The sequence below is a fragment of the Serinus canaria genome, chromosome 8, assembly GCF_022539315.1.
Source record: "Serinus canaria isolate serCan28SL12 chromosome 8, serCan2020, whole genome shotgun sequence".
Lineage (NCBI taxonomy): Eukaryota > Metazoa > Chordata > Aves > Passeriformes > Fringillidae > Serinus > Serinus canaria.
The window spans coordinates 12,132,044-12,151,718 of record NC_066322.1 but is presented as its reverse complement, the minus strand read 5'-3'; the positions used below and the strand labels follow the sequence as shown (position 1 = coordinate 12,151,718).

Sequence of the window (19,675 nt, the reverse complement as noted above, 5' to 3'; positions counted from 1 at the left end):
TTTTCCTTATCCATCAGGGAAACCATAATAGGATATTTAGTACCCAATGGTTCTGCTGCTACAGTTAGCAGATATGACTTGCCCACAAGCAGCTGACATTTGTGTATTCAGGGTGACAGCTGAAGCAAATATCAACATTTCATTTTAAATGGAGTGCAAGTTATTTAGTACAAATCACAGAACAGACCTACCAGGTATCCATCCTACTCACCTTTATGGGGCCCCACAATATATTTTTAGATTCTGCAAAGTCCTAAATCTTCTTTTTAATATATGTGCATATATGTATACATGTATATATGTACATGGCAGTAACTTTAAAACTAGTGTTTGAATTTTAGAGAGTATGCCATTATGAACTTTATTTGTTTATGCCCTCAAACCTGCCTGAGTTTCCAGTAGTGCAAGTCTGGCACCTTGCATTATATAACCTTGTGTGTGCAAGTCACTTGCAAAATCCAAGCACAGACCTGTGCATGGATTCCCTCTTTGGTAACCACAATAGGCTCCTGAGTTAAAAGTGATAATGTTCCCCAAGGTAGTAGATCAAAACAAATCTTGGGAAAATGGCTTTGAGAAATGTTGGTTTACCCTTAATCCAGTCAGAATGCTGAGTTTTGAGCTGAGGGTCAAAAGTATTTCACCCATGTTATCAGGTAGAATTGCTGAAGACACGACAAAGAAAGATGCAGGTAGAGGAGGAACTGGACATTAGGAAAGGAAAGAGAGGAGAAGAAAAGGATAAAGGAATGGAGAAGAAAAAAATAATGCAGAGATGTGATATTTCTGAAGACATTTTTCTGCTGTCCTGAAAGTGAGCTTTTAAAATCTATTTTTTGATTTGTGCAAAAGCCAAACTTTTCCTTAGACTTCACAATTTATTGAATGTTCAGCTGCAGATATAAAAGTGAAATAGAAACCTACTTTTTTCACCCCAGTCAACAGAGTAAAAACATGAAAATGGCCACCTGTGAAATGAAAGTGACATCCACGCCAGTCTGCTTTTTCTGGGAACATGCTATTAGCTCCCATCAGGTATTTCTGAGAGCACTGGGAAGGCACCCATTCTCCATCCCATCCTTTGCTGTGACAAGGGAGCTGTACAGTGGATGGAATCTGGCGTTGGGCCACGTTGATAACTTTTCTTTTACCTTTGCCATTCATAGCCTTTTACATTTCCACTTTGTGCCTGCTGCTGCCTTCCACAGTGTGGAGACACGGGGAGGGAACATCTAGTCCTTTGCAATTGGAGTTTTCAATCACTTGCTAGCTACTAATAAGCAGAAGGTATAATGTAGACATCAAGCTGTCTTGACTGGCTGGTGAGGAATCAAAGCCATGTAGGTACAATCCTGTAATTGGCAAGACTGAACATAATAACTGTTCTCCGTACTTTTAATTTAATTGGAATTTCCTTGCCTGCTGCAATAGATGAGGAGTGACAAAGCAAAGAAATAAAATAAAAGGTTATAAATCTATTTTCGCACTAGCCTAAGTGGTGTTGGTGATATTATTTTACTGATCGCAGCCATTATAAAAGCTTCAAAGTTCAGCTCCAGGATTTGTTTTGAATATTTACTGAAAGGCCAGGGCTTTATACAGACCTGTGGCAAATGCTCTTCTGTTTAAAAAGCTTCTGCTCTTTAACCTTTGCTCAGGAATGCTGTCTGTGAAGACTGCTCATGCAGCCTTGGCAGCCCACTCCTGCTCCCACAGCACATCAAGGAGGAGAGTTTGGGATCCTCACCCCACAGCTCCACTAAAATTGTGTTGCTGAAAGCACTGACAAGCTGTTGTCTGTGTGTGGTCCAACAATTGCATATTTGGTTAAAAAGGCATAACTACAAACTGTAAAGAAACAAAAGCCTACAGCTACTGCACTCGGCATTTCAAAGCAGCAACTTAAAAGCTGCATTCCTGCAACTGTCACAAACTGTTGGCTGCTCCTGACAATCTCATTGATTTAAAAGGGATACGAAGCTGATTAGTACCTTGCAAGTTCAGGCATATTGCCTTTTAATTTTCTCATCCAGGAGTTGTTTTTTTCTTCTGAAAACAGAAAATTAAATAGGCATGATATGGACCCATTCCATATGGACAACTCAACTGCAGAAAGTCTATTTGTATATGCTCAACAGGGTGTCTCTATCAGACTTTAAATAGCAGTCCTGTTGCCAGTGATGCACCAAAATACTTGATTTTCTGCTTTTGTTTTCAATAATCCTCTCTTCTCATTAAAATCTCCATTACACTGTATATTTTATATAATTAAAGAAATTTTCATGACTTCCCAATAATAACAAATCAATTATTTACTGATCTATAAGTTTAGGAAAAGTGTCATGACAATTTTGAAACATTTGTATCAGTAAATCATATGGAAACCTGACCCTTAGTATTCTAAAAGGCATTAATTTTTTTTTTTTTTTTTTTTTTGTATTGTAAGTTTTGGCAAAGATTGTTGTCAATTGCTGTGTTTTAGCTCTGCATTACATGATGAAAAGCTTGTTCAGATGTAGATGCCCTCCATGGAGCTGACAAGGCCAAAGAAATCTTTGGTTTGAGGGTGTTGGTGTTTTCTAGTCAGACAAACTGGCTTTGTCATGATTTTCACCCCTGCCACTACATTCAAAGTCTCTCTGTCTTACAGAGTCACACAACAAGGCACTGACAGACACTCACTTGTTTCAAGCAGAGCTTTATAATTTACTGATGTGAGAGGTTATTTAAATGCCAAGAGTAAGAACTTTAGCCTTGTGTCTTTAAATGACAGCATTTAATTATGAGGTATCCTGTGTGTAGCACCACATCATGCTATTTTCCTTCCCTTTTGCCAGATTGGTTCATGTATAATGTGGTTAGCTCCCTAACTATGAATACTGAGGTCACAGAAACCATGCAAATACAGATACTGCAAAACTCAGCTCCTTAAAGAGAAACATTAGCAGTTTGTGACATTAAATATGGAAATAAACTATTGCCCTAATGCAGAAAATCATAATTTAACTTCCTGCTTTAAACTTCCATGCTGGCACCAAGCCATTTAAACACATACCTTTCTTGGTGGCTCTCCCTGCAGAGCAGTGGTGGCTGTGCTGGGGAGGGCAAATGCACCTCCAGTCCCACCTCTCCTTCCTGTCTGTGCAGGAGTCTGAATGGCTTTGCCACGGCAGCTTCTGAGCTTCAGGCTTAAAACACAGCATATCAGGTTCAAATCAGAGCATTTTTGAGAAAAAGTGAGGTGGGACTTCAACCTTAAACCCCAGGGAGACCTCTGTCCAAATAGACAGATGGCCCTCAAGTATCCATCATGTATTTTTTGCATTCCCTCTATAAATCCATATTCATGCAGTAGATGTTTCCATTTTTCAATAATAACCCTATTTCACATGAATTGTTGCTTCTCTTTGAAAACCACCAAGATTCTTGTATCAAAAGAAGAGTGTGAAACTAGTTCCTATATGCTAACAGTGTCTTTCCAGCCACCCCAAATCTGCTTTCTGCTTGTCTGTTCTTAACACGCCCTCTGGCTGAGCAGAGGCTGCCTATCAATTCAGACAGCTCTTCTCTTCCACTGATCAATTAACCACTTCTCCTTTTTCACCAATTTCTTTCCAAAACTAAGCATCACACCAGCTCTTGACTGGAGCTGCCATCCTCTCTCCTCCATTCCCTGCACTCTTTCCTTTCCTTCAGTTCAGTTCTCAGGCTGTTACTTTAAACCCACTCATGTACCACTTCATTTTTCAGATATACCTGTCCCAAAGCTCTCCATGTTTTTCTCCTTTCCAGCACAGCACTTCACAGTCCATTACTTCATTCTCCAGAATTATTTGGTATAGTTCCCAGTTTGCTTTCTCCATTGAGTTATTTGATCTTTATCCTTAGCCAGCCAAATAATGCAAAATAATCGGTTCTCCAGCCAGGGTTTTAGTACCCAGCTCTCCTAAACTGATCAATTCATGGATCCCCTTACTGGAATTCATTGGTTTTACTCTTGCACTATGCCCCACCCAGTTACTGAACTTTTCTAACTAATGGCAATTTATTTAGAAGCACAAAAGACATTTTAGGCAAATGTAATTTAAATGTGGATTTAAAAAAAAAGGATATGCCAAGCACGTTAAAGGGCACAGAGTTTAATTCTTAGATTAACAAGATGGACAGCGTGAGCTTTTGCAGTGTCTTTTTAAAGCTGCAACTTAAAAGACAAGTCTGCAGGGCTTTTTTTCTTTTTCTAACTGAGCTGAGAAAATCTATTTAGTCTAATCTCTGAAAAATGGATTTCAGATGATTTGCATCATGCCAACCATTTTGTTATGATAGAATTAATATGGTTTTAAAACATGAGCAGTGTAGTATTATAGAGCAATAAAAGTGGTGGTATAAAAATATGATCAATTATAATTTATCCTTCTAATCCTTAAGTATTATAATTGGCAGGGGTTTTGCCATTGAGCTTGTGGGTTTAGTTGTTGCTTTTTTTATTACATGAAATTTTATTATGAAACTGCTTGTAGTGTGCGGGGCTATTATCAACAAAGCAGCAAGGTGTTATTCTGTACATACTTAATAAAAATTCAATTTCTCACAATATTTGCAGATGTAGATGAGTGCAGCAATGAAGGAAGTGTTGCCTGTGGAGATCATGCAAAATGTGAAAACGTGGATGGAGGGTTTAACTGCTCCTGTAAGGAAGGTTATCAACCATCCACAGGAAAATTGCAGTTTAAGCCAAATGATGGCACTTCCTGCCAAGGTACATGATATTATAAAGGTTTATGTGTTATTATAGAGATACATCTTCTGAGAAACCCACCAGTGCCTATTTATCTTCAGTTAGATTAATCAGCAAGACATGAAAAAGAGGCAAGGCTGCAGCATCTACAATTCCTGAGAATAGAATAATTTTGTAAATGTATTTTTGCTAAACAGTGTGATGAGATCCATCTGAAATAATGGTTGCCTCCTCATAGATGTCAGATCTGTGCTCCTCTCTGTAAATTTGAGCTCTCTCTGCTTCACCTGTGGAAGTCCCATAAAAGGGACCAAATTCTCTACCTGAATGAAACAGCTCATTCCAATCCAATGCTCTAATTTTGGCCAAGATAAAGTATTTGTAATTGTAGTTTGAGAATGGAATGCTGTGTTTTATGTGGATGAATTCAGTATGCTGGTGGTTTGGGGACTGACCTAGACTAGAGCTTTTGCAATTAGTATGTATTGAGTATTGATTGAACTGCAATGTCTAATTAGTTTCCCTGTTTGTTTTTACAGAAAATCCAAAGGCCAAGTGTGAGTTATTCAAAGACTGTATAGCTGAACATATTAATAGAACTTTAGCCAGAGTAAGTAGCACTGGTTTGTAGATTAATTTTCAAATCCTTTAATTGTTTCTGTTTGAAACTGCTATTTCAATTATAATAGCTCTTAAACAGTTTTTAACAAAGGCTTGAAGCATACAATTGAACTTAAGCATGTTGACAGAAGGCTTTTTAATAATTTCAAATTATTTGAACTGGGTTGTATGTTCTACTCATGATAATAACTTGCTGGGAATCTGCGTGTTCTCTTTCCAGCAAAGTGAGTCATGATGCATGAAAAATTCAGGAGTGTGGTAATCACTCAGCTGTTTCTGTAATTTCTGGAGTTACACACTGCTGCATTCACTGATGTGCAATTATTTGCTTGTTCAGAAGGAAGGCAAGATAGCTTACAAAAGTAATGTCAACAAGTGACTAAATAGAAAAGGGAGCCATAGCATCTTGGTATGCTGGTTTATTTACTCCTCAAAGGCAAGTCTGTAAAGTGATACAAGATTTATAGAAACAAATACTCTGTGGACAGAGTATTTTTCACCAGATTTTTTTTTTTCCCCAGAAACAGAGATTCCTGAATCCAAATAAAATTATATTAATGAATGCACTATCCATTATTCTACAGCTACAATATTGTCTAATTTTAAAGGATAAATGAAGCATAAGCATAAATAAATTAAAAGCAATTTTATATGTTTGCATTTGATATTAAGCAATTTGATTCAGTTACTGGATTCAAAAAGATATTATTTTAAAGAGTTTTATTAACCTAGTATTACATGTAGTGTTATCATACTTCTTATGTTTACCTGCAATGTAATACATCATATCAAATATAATACCTGCTTGTCCCACTTAGGTGCAAAGGCATGGTAAATGTTACAGCAGAATCTTAGAGTGAGATTTTTTTAAAAGATATGCTCAAATTAAAATTAAATGAATATTTAAAAATACTTTCTTGTAAATAACTGTCAGATTTTTAGCCCATTTTCTAGTTCTGTTCAGTTACAGTCAAAGACAAAGCAAGCCCCATAGAAGCTGTTCAACAGCAGAGAGTAGAGGTCCTACAAAATCAGATGTTGAGTGTTTTATTAATTAGATTCCAGTATTGTGAAGTAAGAACTCTTCTCTTATTCAGCCATGAGACTGAAATGTGGAAGGTTAATCTTCATCTCACACTCTCCTGCCTATATTTTAAACTGGCTGTTTTATGTAAGTGTATTTAGCAGTTTATAAGCTGAAGCACTGAAGGAGAAATATACAGTACAGTTCACTCAACTACATGCTTTATAATTTGCATTTGAGAAAAAAACAACTAAAAAATACAAATACTTCCCATCTGCTTCCACCTCTTCAGTTAAATTTTAAAAGAAAAGTCAATAGATTAATACAGAAGCAGAATAATCACATCATTGACATTTAATTTTTTTGCAGAACATTTACTTGTTCACTTTAGATCATCAGGATAAATAAAACTTAGTTACTGTAGGGAAAAAATGTGTAATGATAGCATACCATTTTTTAAATTGTGGTTGCTTGTGAAGGTTCTACTAGACATGTAATATCAATAATTTATAGGTCAACCTGTTGGTTGAGTAGGGGTGTTTCTGCACAAGTGTCTTACAAACCAGTGTGGTAAATAACAGAAATCAGTCTGTTGGGTTCATTTCCACGTGCAGAAATATGGCTTTAATTGTTTCATTAAGATATGAATTCTGGCATTTTTCAGATTAGTCATTTTAAAACACCTCTGGAGAAGCTGCAAGAAATTAATAAAAATACTCTGGGACCACTTTTGCCTGTAGAAGTGATTTCATATGTGGAAGCACTGTCCTATTCACCGTGGAGCACCATGAGAGACTCTGTGCCTGATGATGAAGCCCTCCACAACACCACCATCAACGTGAGTGCATCAAGCCTTGGAGCTGTGGGGTTTGTCCTTGTTCCAAAGATAGCCTGGGGCTCTTCTCAAACACATGCTTTTACTTACAGGTTTTGGTCAACACTGTGAACAACTTTTTACAAAAAGACAAAATTACAGTCTGGGAAGCTCTGCCTGTGGATAACCAAAGGCGGAGCCTGACTAAGCTGCTGCACACTGCAGAGCAAGCCACACTCCTGGTGTCACAGAGCTTCAAAAGGACAGCCCAGCTGGATGCTAATGCTAGTGACATAGGTGAGATCAAGAAAATTATTCTAAGGTATACTTTAGGTGTGGATTAAACTGAGGAGTTCTTCGGCACAATTATAAAGATTAGAAATGGTGTTATGTGAAAGAAACAGGTGTTAATTTTGTAACTAACACCTGACTTTCAGTGTAGGTATCATAATTTTCAAAGCCTAGACCTTTGGGTCCAGTGCAGAAAAATAAATTGAGAGTCTGTAGGAACTTGTTTTCATATTCTCTTTAAATCTCTCATTATGGCCATATTCACACAGTCTAGATTCCCTTTATAAGCACAAAATTACCCTGTGCATCTTATGTGCATAAAAAATGCCAGTGGAAAAAAATTTGGACTTACTGTCTACACATTTTTTTTTACTCTTTTTGCTTCAGTGTAGTTCTTATAAATCAACTTGGAATAAGGATTGTACCTTGTGACTTTGATCTTGAGTGGCTTTATCTCAACAGGAATTTCTCATTTTAAGAGGAATTCCCCAGGAGGAGAATTGGTTAGTCTCAACTGCACCATTGTTTTTTTGCCTACCTTCTCCCTGTGTGCTGCTGTCTTCCCACCCATACCTGCTGATTTTGCTGTGGGAATAATAGTTTTACCACTCCTTCTGCTGAGAGCAGAGTAAGGTTGACCAGCCACTTTTAAAAATCCTCATAAAGCATGGCTGATTCCTTTGCCAAAGGCCACTCTTTCAACTTTATTTTTCTGAATGTCCCCAAATTGTATGTGATCTGATTTCTTATTTTAGATTTAGTAGAGTCCTTCAGTGTCTCTCACCATCTTGCTGTTTTAGATTACTTGATGAGTAAGATTCCTACTGTAGTCTCAAGGCAGGTCAAAGCACCTGTTCTTCCCTCACCTTTCCCAAAATAAATTAGAGTGATGAAAAAGAAGGGGGGGATTTTTTCCTCGACACAGAATCTGTAGAATCAGACTCATGTTACTGCAGAGCACCTCTGGGTCTGCAGCAGGTGCAGAGCAGTGCCAGTGCTGGCTGTAAAGCCCCTGTGCCCCCTCCCCACACCTCCCTTGCTCAAAAGCAGAGCCTCTCCTGGCCATGGAGCTGAGGCCATGACAGTCAGGAAGAGAGGATTTGGGTGAAGTCTCCAGGGGAACTGTAGGCATCAGTCACCAAGGTGACAGAAAAAGCTGATAAAGAGGATGGAGAGGAATTCCTGTGTTGAAAGGTTAATGATTATATTCCTTGGTTTTGTTCTAAAATGGTAAACTGAATGAGCCCATTTCCAAATTGCACCCAAACACTAAAATTTTTTTGCTACTGTTTTTCAGCATGAATAAATTTTTCACAGGTGTCATATGTGCCAGACACAACTATTTTAGGATAAGACCTACAACATCACCCCTCTCTCTCCACTGCTTTTTTTGGTGCAAGCTCTTGAACTATGAGCCTTACAAAACTCCAGCCAAAGAAAACAATCTCTTATGCCCTTACAAACATTTTCTGACAGCTGGTCTATTGAATAGCTCATATTATTTTTGTGTGTTGTGCTATAAGCAATGCAGCTGGTCTAGCTGAGTGGTATTCCTCCGTCAGTCAAGTTTTAGATTTGTTTTGTTTTATTCTGTTTTGCTTTGGTTTGTTTTTAAAAAAGCCCAATTGACTTCTTTTTATTCCCATCCTGGGTGATTGAAACTCAGCACCGTAATGAAGCAAGTAAAGAGCTCAGTAGTCTCTAATGTAGTTTTTGTCCTAAGGGGTGATGCTTGCTTGTTTGCTTTTTGACAAGACACATCATTAGTTCATGGTGCAATGTGTATTTGGTAGCATGGATAGATAACCATAAAATATATACTTTTCAAAAGTTGGCTCTTATCAAATGTTATTATTCAGTGGAGAATTTTGTGCTTTCCTTTTTATAATTGTGATTTGTAGCTACTTTCAGAAATACATTTTTAATAAAGCCATAGCTCTTCCTAAAGTAACCCACATTGTTTTTTCCAGTACCTAATTTAAGGCAAGGTAAATAAGAGACTATATTTTTCAAGGCAAGAGTAAAAAGTATGAGAGCAAAATGTATGCATGAAAATAAAAGAAACATAGATGTTTAAGCAAACATGTTATATTAATGACGTTTTTCTTGAAATATTTTGCACAAGGATAGAGTCTTAAAATTCACAGTAATTATGCAATCCAGTAGCACACTTACTAATCCAACTCTAAATTATGGCAGGCCATAATGGAGTCGTGATTTTTACAGTATTTTTCTTGTTTTACAGCACTCAAGGTTTTTGCTTTTGATTCACACCACATGAAACACATCCACCCTCACGTATACACAGGGGGAGATTACATAAAGATCTCCCCAAAGAAGAGAAAGGAACCTCATCCAAATGGTAAGAAACAAAGGTTGGAGAGTAGGCGGGTTAATAAGCACCTTAGGCAGAGTTTTACCCACTAGAAAAGAGTCAAACGTGCCGTTTACCAAGGCTGAACTTCCCCACTGCCAACTACAAAGAAGACAAGGTATTTTTATCACCTTTTCTCCTTTACTGGCTCAAGACTGATATTTCTAATATATCCCGTGGCACAGTGAGTGTCCGATGAGTTTTCACCCTGGGCATTGGTACTACAGACCTGAACTTTATCCATTTCTCAGCCACAGATCTGCTGTATGACTTTGGACTGCCCCCTTCAACTCTCTGTGCTACTTCTCCTTCAAAATTTGGTGCCTTTTTCTATTCACAGAGTAGCTCACTGGGGCAAGAACGTGTAATCTTTAGTACCAAAACCAGCAGGACCCAGATCTGGCTTGTACCTCAGAGTGCCACAGAAAGGGCTTAAAACTACTGTTGTCACTAAATATAAATAAATGTGTTTAAACAGCTCTGAACTTATACCACATAATTTAATAAACATGGAAAAGACTTTTTAAATCTTCGGCTTCCATCTAATCTGTATCTCGACTCATATCAGTATGTAAAAATGTGGTTTATTGTGGAACCAGGGAGAAAGTCTCTCTTTTTTTGAGATCAGCCCTGAATCCTAAAATACCTTTTTCTTCTTCCCATCCTGGGTCCAATGTAATGGAAGTCAAAGAAAGCCAGGTACTTCAGAAAAGTCCAGTGTTTATTTCAGGTCAGAGGCATTTTAGTTTATAAGAGTTGACATCACATGTGTAACCAGTTGCAGTACAGCAGCAAGCACACATTACTCTAGGAAAAATACATATGCATATATCTAATTAGGATTGCCAGTGCAAACACATATTTTTATTTCTAATGCCACTTACATTGTTTTAAATAAAGCTATATTTCATTGTCTCTAAAACATTTTTATAAGTATTCCACAAAGACTCCATCTGTTTTTGCATATTTTATGCAATAGCAGCAATAATGTCTATTGTTTATTGTTTCCTTAATGCCTTCAATTTTGTTCTTCCATAAAAACCCCCAAACTGCTAACCATGGTGTGTTTGATTGATAGGCACTGTAGCAGTTGTCTTTCTGCGGTACAGCAACGTCGGCTCTCTGCTCTCCTCGCCCAAAAACCTCTCCTCCACAGACCCTTCCGAGCAGAGACAGACAGTAAGCTCTGCAGTGATAGCTGTTGCAATTAGCTCAAATCCACCCACTCTCTATGAGCTTGAGAAAATAACATTTACCTTAAAGTATGCCAAGGTAAGAGGTTTTTTATTACCAGCTTCAAGTAAAACAAAACATTGGCTAATCATTTTATGTGAAGTAAGCATACCTGCAGCAGATGATGAACACAATTCTGTTGTTTGCTGATGTGAAGTTACAGTTTATTACTCTAATAAGATTAATCTCAAATGTGACATCCTAAGTGCAATATAGTAAATATGGTACAGAGGAAAATTGCTATGGGACTAAAGCAAGGGCAATAATGCCATCTTTGCTGGGTTGTAGTATGGATAAAATGTAGATGTCTGAACCAGAGAATATTATAGGATCTTGATTGTTCTTTATTTAGGTGGGTTTTCTTTCTGAAAGTTTATCAGACAGTTAAGCATGTATACTAAAAAAAGGGAAGTAATTTTTCAAGGTTAATGCAAAAAAGGTAACCTGGAATTAGGGGGTAATAGCAGAACCTATAGTTCTGGAGCTTTGTTATTTCTGAAATCTGAACACATTTATTTAAACCTGAGAAGCTTACTTCCAGCAAATACAGATTTTTGCTGGCTTGAATCATATGTGAAAAATCCCCTTACATGGCACAAAGAATCATCAGAAACATAACAAGAAAGCAATTCTGTAGAGGTGAGCAATGGAACAGGGTGCTAACCTTGGCTACACAGCTTTTAAATTTGTTACTTCCCTTCTGAGTTAGAAATCACTTTATATAAAATTTGCATATATTTATAAAGCCTACATTACAGGGCAGACTTAGTCTTTGACTAGATTTAGTAAGCACTAACTGTACTAAATAATACTAATGGTCTTACTCATCACAGTCGTGTAGCAGGTGATATAGCAGGTGTGATATGACCCTGGCTTTATCCCAGATTGCTTTGTAAAATGCATGGAATAAGTCTCAGTTTTTGAACTGCTCATTTGGAATGGATAAGCAATGTGGCTGTAACCTTGGAGCCTACTCCATGTTCAGCAGGTGCAAGCATCTATATAACAATGTTTTCAATAGGTAAAAATTCCAGCATCTTTGCAGGTGCCAGCAGGGTTCAGTAATCTGATTAGACTACATGTTTGGTGGGGTTTTAGCTGTGTGAATAAATTGCTTCCATCCCCAGCCACGTTTTAATTGCTTGGAATAGGCCTTGCAGAATGTGTTTTTTGTTCCCCAGCCTTCCAATGATAACAAGCATTTTTTAATGAATTGTGCGGTCTAGCATAAGAAAGGTCTCTTGATGGGAAATATCCTGCCTTTTGCCATCAGCAGAACATCTTGTTTCTGTTCCAGACTGCAGATAAAGACATTAAATGTGCATTTTGGAACTACTCAGACACAATGAATGGCAACTGGGCTACAGAAGGCTGTGAGCTGACACATTCCAACTCCACTCATATCTCATGCAAATGTAATCATCTGACTCATTTTGCTGTTTTGATGTCCTCAGGTGGCTCCGTTGTAAGTGCTATTTTAATTTAGTGTTTTACCTGATGCCTTCTTCTGTTTTCATTCCTTATGTTTTTATTTTATTGCATCCTGCATACTCACCCCCTTTAGGTTGTCTCTCAGTTTTGTTCAGCAAACACACAATTTATTGTGCACAAAGCAAACAAAATTCCTCCCATATGTGTTTGAATTTCCTTATGTCCTTTCTGCAGTATTACAGAGCAGTGATGCAGCAAAATATCTTGTTCCAAAAACACAGTCTGTTGTGCTTATTTTTGGAGCATTGCATTTCATTTTGCATCTCACTTTAATGCTGCTGTGGGATTTATCTGCCATTCATTGGTGGTCAGTTACCATATGGCCCTGAATTTCTGTCTCTCAAAACTTTGCCACCCATTTGTCTAACCTTGGCATCTAAAAATCTGCTTTAAATTTTCTCTGGAGAGTTTGCAGCAACATAATCAATCTGAAGTTTATGACTATTAAACATGGACTCTCCCGACCAGCACAAAACTGGGAGAAGAGCCATTCAGTTTATGTCCTTCTTATATGAAGAAGCCCCATAGATTTCCAGGGTCTCAGTGGGGATCTGCAGGAGCTCAGGTCCTGCCTCAGGAGGCAGCTTTATAAGGTATCAGAACTGACAGCAAGCAGAATATTAGCATGAATATACTGTATTGAGACAGTTCTCTCACACTGTGAATTTCATGCTGATAGAGGCTGTTTCCTGGTTGCTAAATAGCATCCTAAGTCTTCAGTTGGAATTTAAAACCTTTGCAGGTACCTATATAGTTATTTTGAAAAGAAAGGCTGGGAGGTGAAGAATCTCTCATCCTTTATTTAGTGAAAAAAAAAAAAAAAAACTGAGATACATTTTATGGTCAGCTGAATATGATCCTTTTGCTGGTGTACAGTCATGTATTTCAGAGTTTCTTTGTTCAAATAGCAAACAGCAAGAGAAATTGCATTCTTATACAGAAAATATTCATGTCCTGTATTGGAGTATCTTGTGTTTCTCTGGAGAAAGTTCATGTTAAATATCTGGAATAGCATTTGCTTGAAGTGATTGTTATTTCAGAGTCTTGTTTTGATCATGTTGCAAATGCAGTAAGACAGTTATTCAGTTTTGCTTATCTAAGTCACTGCTGTGATAAGTCCTTTTATATTAGAAAACATTTGTGTCATATTAATGGATGTCCTACTGCCAGTGTATTTGTCATTCACTGAAATGATCTGATTTTGAAAATCTTATTAGGAGATACTGATGTTAATAAAAAGTTTTGTTAAGGAATATCAGAAAATGCAAGAGCAGGAATATATACAGTTTATTACTAATTTCCCTTAGAATTATATCTGTCTCACAAAAACCCAATACTTTTTAGATTATCCAAAGTGTACATTTCCAGTGAAACTCTACAAACAGTTTTGATTAATATTTTGTAGAAAAGAAGAAAAGAGCTGTATTATAGAATGAGGTCTTTCTTGAGATGTTACAAAGCTGTTCTTTTAAATACTTATATTATAATTTTCCCCCAGGGTGTTACAAATTATAGCATTCTTACAAGAATCACTCAGCTAGGAATAATTATTTCGTTGATTTGCCTCTCCATGTGCATTTTCACCTTCTGGTTCTTCAGTGAAATTCAAAGCACTAGAACGACAATTCACAAAAACCTCTGCTGCAGCCTTTTCCTGGCAGAACTTATTTTTCTGATTGGAATTAATATGAACAACAATAAGGTGGGTAGTTTTCACTTGTGCCTTGATTTTGTATTTCAAAATGAATACACAGTATAAGATATGATCTTCCTTCTCCTCCCTACACTTCCTACCTACACTAGTGACCCTGCCTTCCCAGTACAGTCACAGGAAATACAGAACAGTCACTTAAAGAGGCAGGGCCTTCGTCTGAGCTGGTGTGTATTGACTTGGCTCCATGGGTTTCATTCAAAATTTGTCACCTTTACTGAGACTGTGATCTCAATGTGCATTTTCACTTCACTTAGGATGCTGCACAAATCCACATTGGTGGCCCCCAGGTTGACAGTTTGCTCTGAAATCAGGCCAGAGCTGCAATCCCAAGCTGACATCTGAGATATTGAGCTGCTGGCTGGAGGACCACATGTGGGGTCTTGACCTGTCCCTTTTGCTTTTCAGATAGCTAGGGGCTTGATTTTGCATCTCAGATTGGTTTTAAGAAATAAAATTATGCATAAATTATCAAAATATCCTACTATAAGTAGATGAATAGGATTTAAAACCACTTGAAAAAATATGAGCTGCTATCCCTGAGGTAGCACTCCAGTATTGATTGACTGAAAAATATCATTTTACAAACACATTGTGTAAAAAAAGTTATTTCAGAAATAATTCCTTGTGATGCCTAATTACAATGCTATCAAAATAATAAAAAATTAATTTCTGTAGATCAAGCCAATAGACTACTCAGCTATAACAATAGGATCAACCTAGTCAAACCATTTATGGGAAGACATACACTAATTTTAAAAGTGGAATTAGTCTCTTTATTATACCATTTGCTACAGAAAACACTAATGAACAAATATACAACTGGGTGTAGGCCAAGTTCTTGTTAGCCAGAATTACAACTGGGCTGAATCCCCACTTTAAGGTCACTCAGTTGCTGTGCATGTACTGTTATATTATAATATATATTGACAAGAGCCTGTTAATAGGATTATGACTCCTGCTTTCTCTGATTGAATTTCTAGCTCTTCTGCTCCATTACTGCTGGACTACTCCATTATTTCCTTCTAGCTGCGTTTGCATGGATGTGCATTGAAGGTATTCACCTCTACCTTATAGTTGTGGGAGTCATCTACAACAAGGGTTTCTTGCACAAGAATTTCTATGTCTTTGGCTATGTCAGCCCAGCTGTGGTGGTTGGAATCTCTGCTGCACTGGGATACAAGTACTATGGCACCACAGAAGTGTAAGTCACTGTTTCTGTGTCCAAACCATCGTACCAATGGAGACAATAATCACAAAAACACATTTCAAGGCATTTTCTGCTGTTTAATTTTCAGATGTTGGCTCAGCACTAAGAATAACTTTATATGGAGTTTTATAGGACCAGCATGTCTAATAATTCTTGTAAGTATAATTTTCATTTTTTATTGTAGTACATAAAGCCAATAATAAAAGGTGTTTAATAATCACCCACCCACTGCCAGCATAGCTGTGAGTGCTAATTATAGGGCAGAATTGACTAATTTAGACCTTTTTATAGTACCTCTAAATTATTTATATGCTGTACATCTAAATACTTTACTAGTCTGAAAAATGGATGTTTGACGAAAAAAGTTCAATATAATATCAGAGGAGATTTTTCCTTCTCTCTTTCTTTTATCCCGACGTTTTGTGAAATTCTGTGAAGCATTTCTGGTTTTTACAGAAAAGCGTCTTTGTATGTCACTGGCATCTCAGCATGGCTCAGCAGGAGGTGTTACACAGACACCATCCTAGCAGACAGATAATCTGGTCTTTCAAATGTTGTGTGACTTAATCTCTTATCAGTGATCGGTCATCTTTGGAAGATTAGACTGTCATCTTCGTGGTTTTATCATTCGCATGTACCCTGTCATCATCAAAGCCATTTTAAACTAAATTGCGACGTCAGAGAAAAGAACCTGCTATTTCACATGGGCAGACAAGTCAAGTATTGATAGCCCTATTTCAGCTGTGAAGAGGGCCTTTTTAATTCCTGTTGGAAGTGGTTTCAAACCCGCAAATTTGGCAGGTATTACGTGTTCAATTCTGAATCGAGATGTTTTTGGTGTCTCGGGAGCATTCCTAAGTGCCATAAAGTTTAAGGAACCATTCTGGCTGTAATGGGGCTTTATTCTGTATGACTGTGTTGACAGTGACAGCTGAGCTAACAGAAGGAGAAGGTGCAATAGTGAGGCCTCACAACACCTGTGATCAAGCCAGTTACAGCTGTGTTCCTTTTTAAGCTATTTGGTATAATGTGAGGATTTGTTAAAAAAAGAAGTGGAAGATCCTAAAACATCCAACTTAGTAGTGAAAAAGTTTTATTTCAAGGCAGGATCCATTTTTAAGTTTAATAAAGTATAAGGTATAATTCTGGTCAAATTTCATGCCAGATTCCCACTGCATATTGTGCACAGCTGGAAACAACCTGCCAGATATAGCTGCAAGGTTGTGCCTCCCCATCTCACCCTTCTGGTGAGCACAGCAGATTTTGAGAGGCAAAGCACCATGACCTCCCTTGGGTCAGTGCTTCTGGGTCAGATAGCCCTGGTGTCTGGCAAGTTACTAAGATGGAATAAAATCACAGCAAGACATCATCCTTTACTAGGAAATTCTTACAATTCTTAGGTTTATGTTTACAATTTCCTACTTCCTCTTCGGACCTTATCTTTTCTTCCACGGAGGCAGCAGGGCTGGGATTTTGTTGTTATTTCTCTCATTGCTGTTCCTCATCTGCCTTCAAGTAAAGATTTATCCACAGCGATGTATCTCTGTAGGGTTAGCACACGAAAATCACATTATCAAAACATACAAAATGCCCCAAGTGCAGGCATCTGTATCCTTGTTTTCAGCTCCAGCTGAGCTGTGCCCAGTGGGGATCCCAGGTACACAGCACAGAGGCAGAGCAGGTCTGCAGTGGCTTTGCTGTAAATCTGGCTGGCTGCAGAAGCAAATCCTGCAAGATGAACTCGGAGGCCTGTAGACATTCTTTGAGCACTCCAGATCTTCCAGCAATCCCTGCAAATTAAAAGGAAAAAGGGAGGTGTTAGAAGTTGAACCAGGCCTGTATGCCAGTGCAGCCCTCCTATGGATGAGGAGAGCAGCCAGACAGTTTCTTTTTCTCTCACTCCTTTGCCTAAGACATGTAGCTGAACAGCAAAGAGCCCCGTAGTTGTTCAGCTACTTTTTGTGTGTTCTAGCAGTATTTTGTGCTAACTTGTTTTCACATTATTCACATACTTTCATTTAGTGTCTCTTCATAACAATGCATTCCTAGACCATGGGGAGAAAGGCAATCTGCTTTCAGCAAGGTGCTTCAGCAGCTCCAGGGTTTTTTTGAGGGTTTTGACAGCTTGTTTTGTTGCAGTGATAGCAAAATGAAGCCTGAACTTCAAGAGGGATATTTTCTAAGGGTGTAGGGACCTAGGTATTTTGCTCATGCTCTATCCAGGCAGTAAAGGAAAATATGGAAAACCCTATGAAAATAAGCACTGAGACTAGAAGATGAAGTTGGTGTCAGATGTCTTCTTGTTGGAAAGGTCATTGATGGTAGTGATTCTGTTTCCATTGTCCAGCCTTCCTGTTGAGAGCACCGCACGGGCTTCAACATGACAAAGATTAAACTCTTTCCAAAATAGTGCCACTCAGGCAATCCTTTTAATTACAGGAGCCAATCTTTTCCCAATATTTCCATTCTGCCCACAGCTAATTAAAGAAAAATAATTTTAAAAATATTAATTAAGAACTCTGAAAAGAAAAGATCACTTTTGTTCTGGGACAGCCAGATAGGGCACTGCAACCGTCATATTCAAAGCTGAAAAATCTGGCAACTTCAAGTTTACCTTTAATCCTAAACTTCATCTGCTAATAGCATTGAATTTGCAGCTTTTCCAAGACAGTTTAGAGACCACGGATACCAATTGTCTGGAGGGCTACTCACCACAAAATTCTTGCACAAAACCATTAAAATCATTGTCAGGACAAATGCCCATGTACCCAAATGGTGGTTTCCCTTTCTGTGAGTGGGACCCAGGAGATTTGTGGTTTGGATTATAGTGTAATATGCTTCTGAGACAACATGTAAATGATGAACAGAACTACTCCTGTACCAATGGGTTAGCTGTCTCAGGGCACATTGTTTCAAATGTCCTTGGGCTGTAAATCTGTAGTAATAATGAAGCACAGGGAGCTCAAGTGTTTATCAGGAGTACAAATTAAGTTCTCCTCTGGTTGCCTAAGCAAAAACACTACTTCTGAAGGTGTTTGCTTGTTAATACTAAGGTTCTATTAAAAGTCTTGAGTGCAAAGTAATGGCCTTATTGATCCCATATAAAATTATATTATTATTAGATTGGTGACTGTACATGAAAAGAAGTGGGTCAGAAACTCTTTAGATGGACTTAGCAAAGAAAGAGCATTTTAAACCTTTAGAAAACAAGCTGCAAACTGAAGATAATTTCTACAACTCCTTCCTTCCTCCTAATATTTGTAATCTTTAGAACCACAACCATTTTGACTAAAACTATGCAGTAGATTAGATCAAAGCATACAAGTATGGAGAAATTATTTATAACAAGTATTTAAACTTTTTAATAGGAAAGTGAGTTTATCTCAAGCTTTAAGGGACAAACATTCACACACATGGCAGCCAAAGACTGACTGAGGCAAAGACAAATATAAACCCCAGAGATAAAAAGGTATGAAAATGGGGGAGGAAAAAAACCCAGAGAATATAAAGAAGCCCTAGAAGACTTTTTTTTCTATTTAATAGACTCTTACAGTAATAATCTCCCTGTGAAAAGTGTGTAGAATGGAAATGACTATTTGTCGCCAGGGTGACGTGGCTGTAGTTTTGGTTAGCATGTAATATCTGTCAACAACAAACTCCTTCCCATTTTGGAGCATTTCAACATGTCTTTCCCCACCTCTGGCATCATAGCTTTTTGAGTGGGAGTAGACCTATGTAAGGGCTTTATTCTGTACCCCTGGTGGTTTTGGAATCTTCATCTTTTAAACTCTATAGACACAGCATAAGTCCTTCCACTTGTACCTATTTTGAGGTTCAGCTATATATTAGTTATCCATTTGGGAGTAGAAATGATGTCTGGAAGGGTTGGCCAAGGGCTATTAACACTGTAGTTATGAAAGTCTATGAGACATTAAAAGGGAAATTTGGAAAAGAATCACTGCTATTCCAAGTGCAGCTCTAGCCAACCCTTCTAATATACCTGTCTCCCACAATGTTCTCCCATCAAATCTGCTCAGCTGAGCTTTGTGCAGCAAGTTCAAAGTCACCCATGAAAACATGATTTGTACCTTTACAGTATCGACAGAGTCATGCAGACTTGACTGTTGTACCTACTGTCACTGTCTCAATAAATTGGCACACCTCTGCG

At 37.9% G+C, this 19,675-nt stretch overlaps 1 protein-coding gene across 1 annotated transcript in view; it reads left to right on the top strand.

Annotated features, from left to right (window-relative positions):
- Nucleotides 1-19,675, top strand: part of ADGRL4 (adhesion G protein-coupled receptor L4) — a 72,145-nt gene that overhangs the window by 37,831 nt on the left and 14,639 nt on the right. Inside the window, exons 5-14 of the mRNA XM_018912310.3 lie at nt 4,604-4,759; nt 5,278-5,348; nt 7,048-7,221; nt 7,311-7,494; nt 9,734-9,850; nt 10,941-11,134; nt 12,393-12,560; nt 14,085-14,288; nt 15,281-15,501; nt 15,596-15,662. Coding sequence (XP_018767855.2) covers nt 4,604-4,759; nt 5,278-5,348; nt 7,048-7,221; nt 7,311-7,494; nt 9,734-9,850; nt 10,941-11,134; nt 12,393-12,560; nt 14,085-14,288; nt 15,281-15,501; nt 15,596-15,662 — 1,556 coding nt within the window. The remainder of the gene's footprint in view (nt 1-4,603; nt 4,760-5,277; nt 5,349-7,047; nt 7,222-7,310; nt 7,495-9,733; nt 9,851-10,940; nt 11,135-12,392; nt 12,561-14,084; nt 14,289-15,280; nt 15,502-15,595; nt 15,663-19,675) is intronic.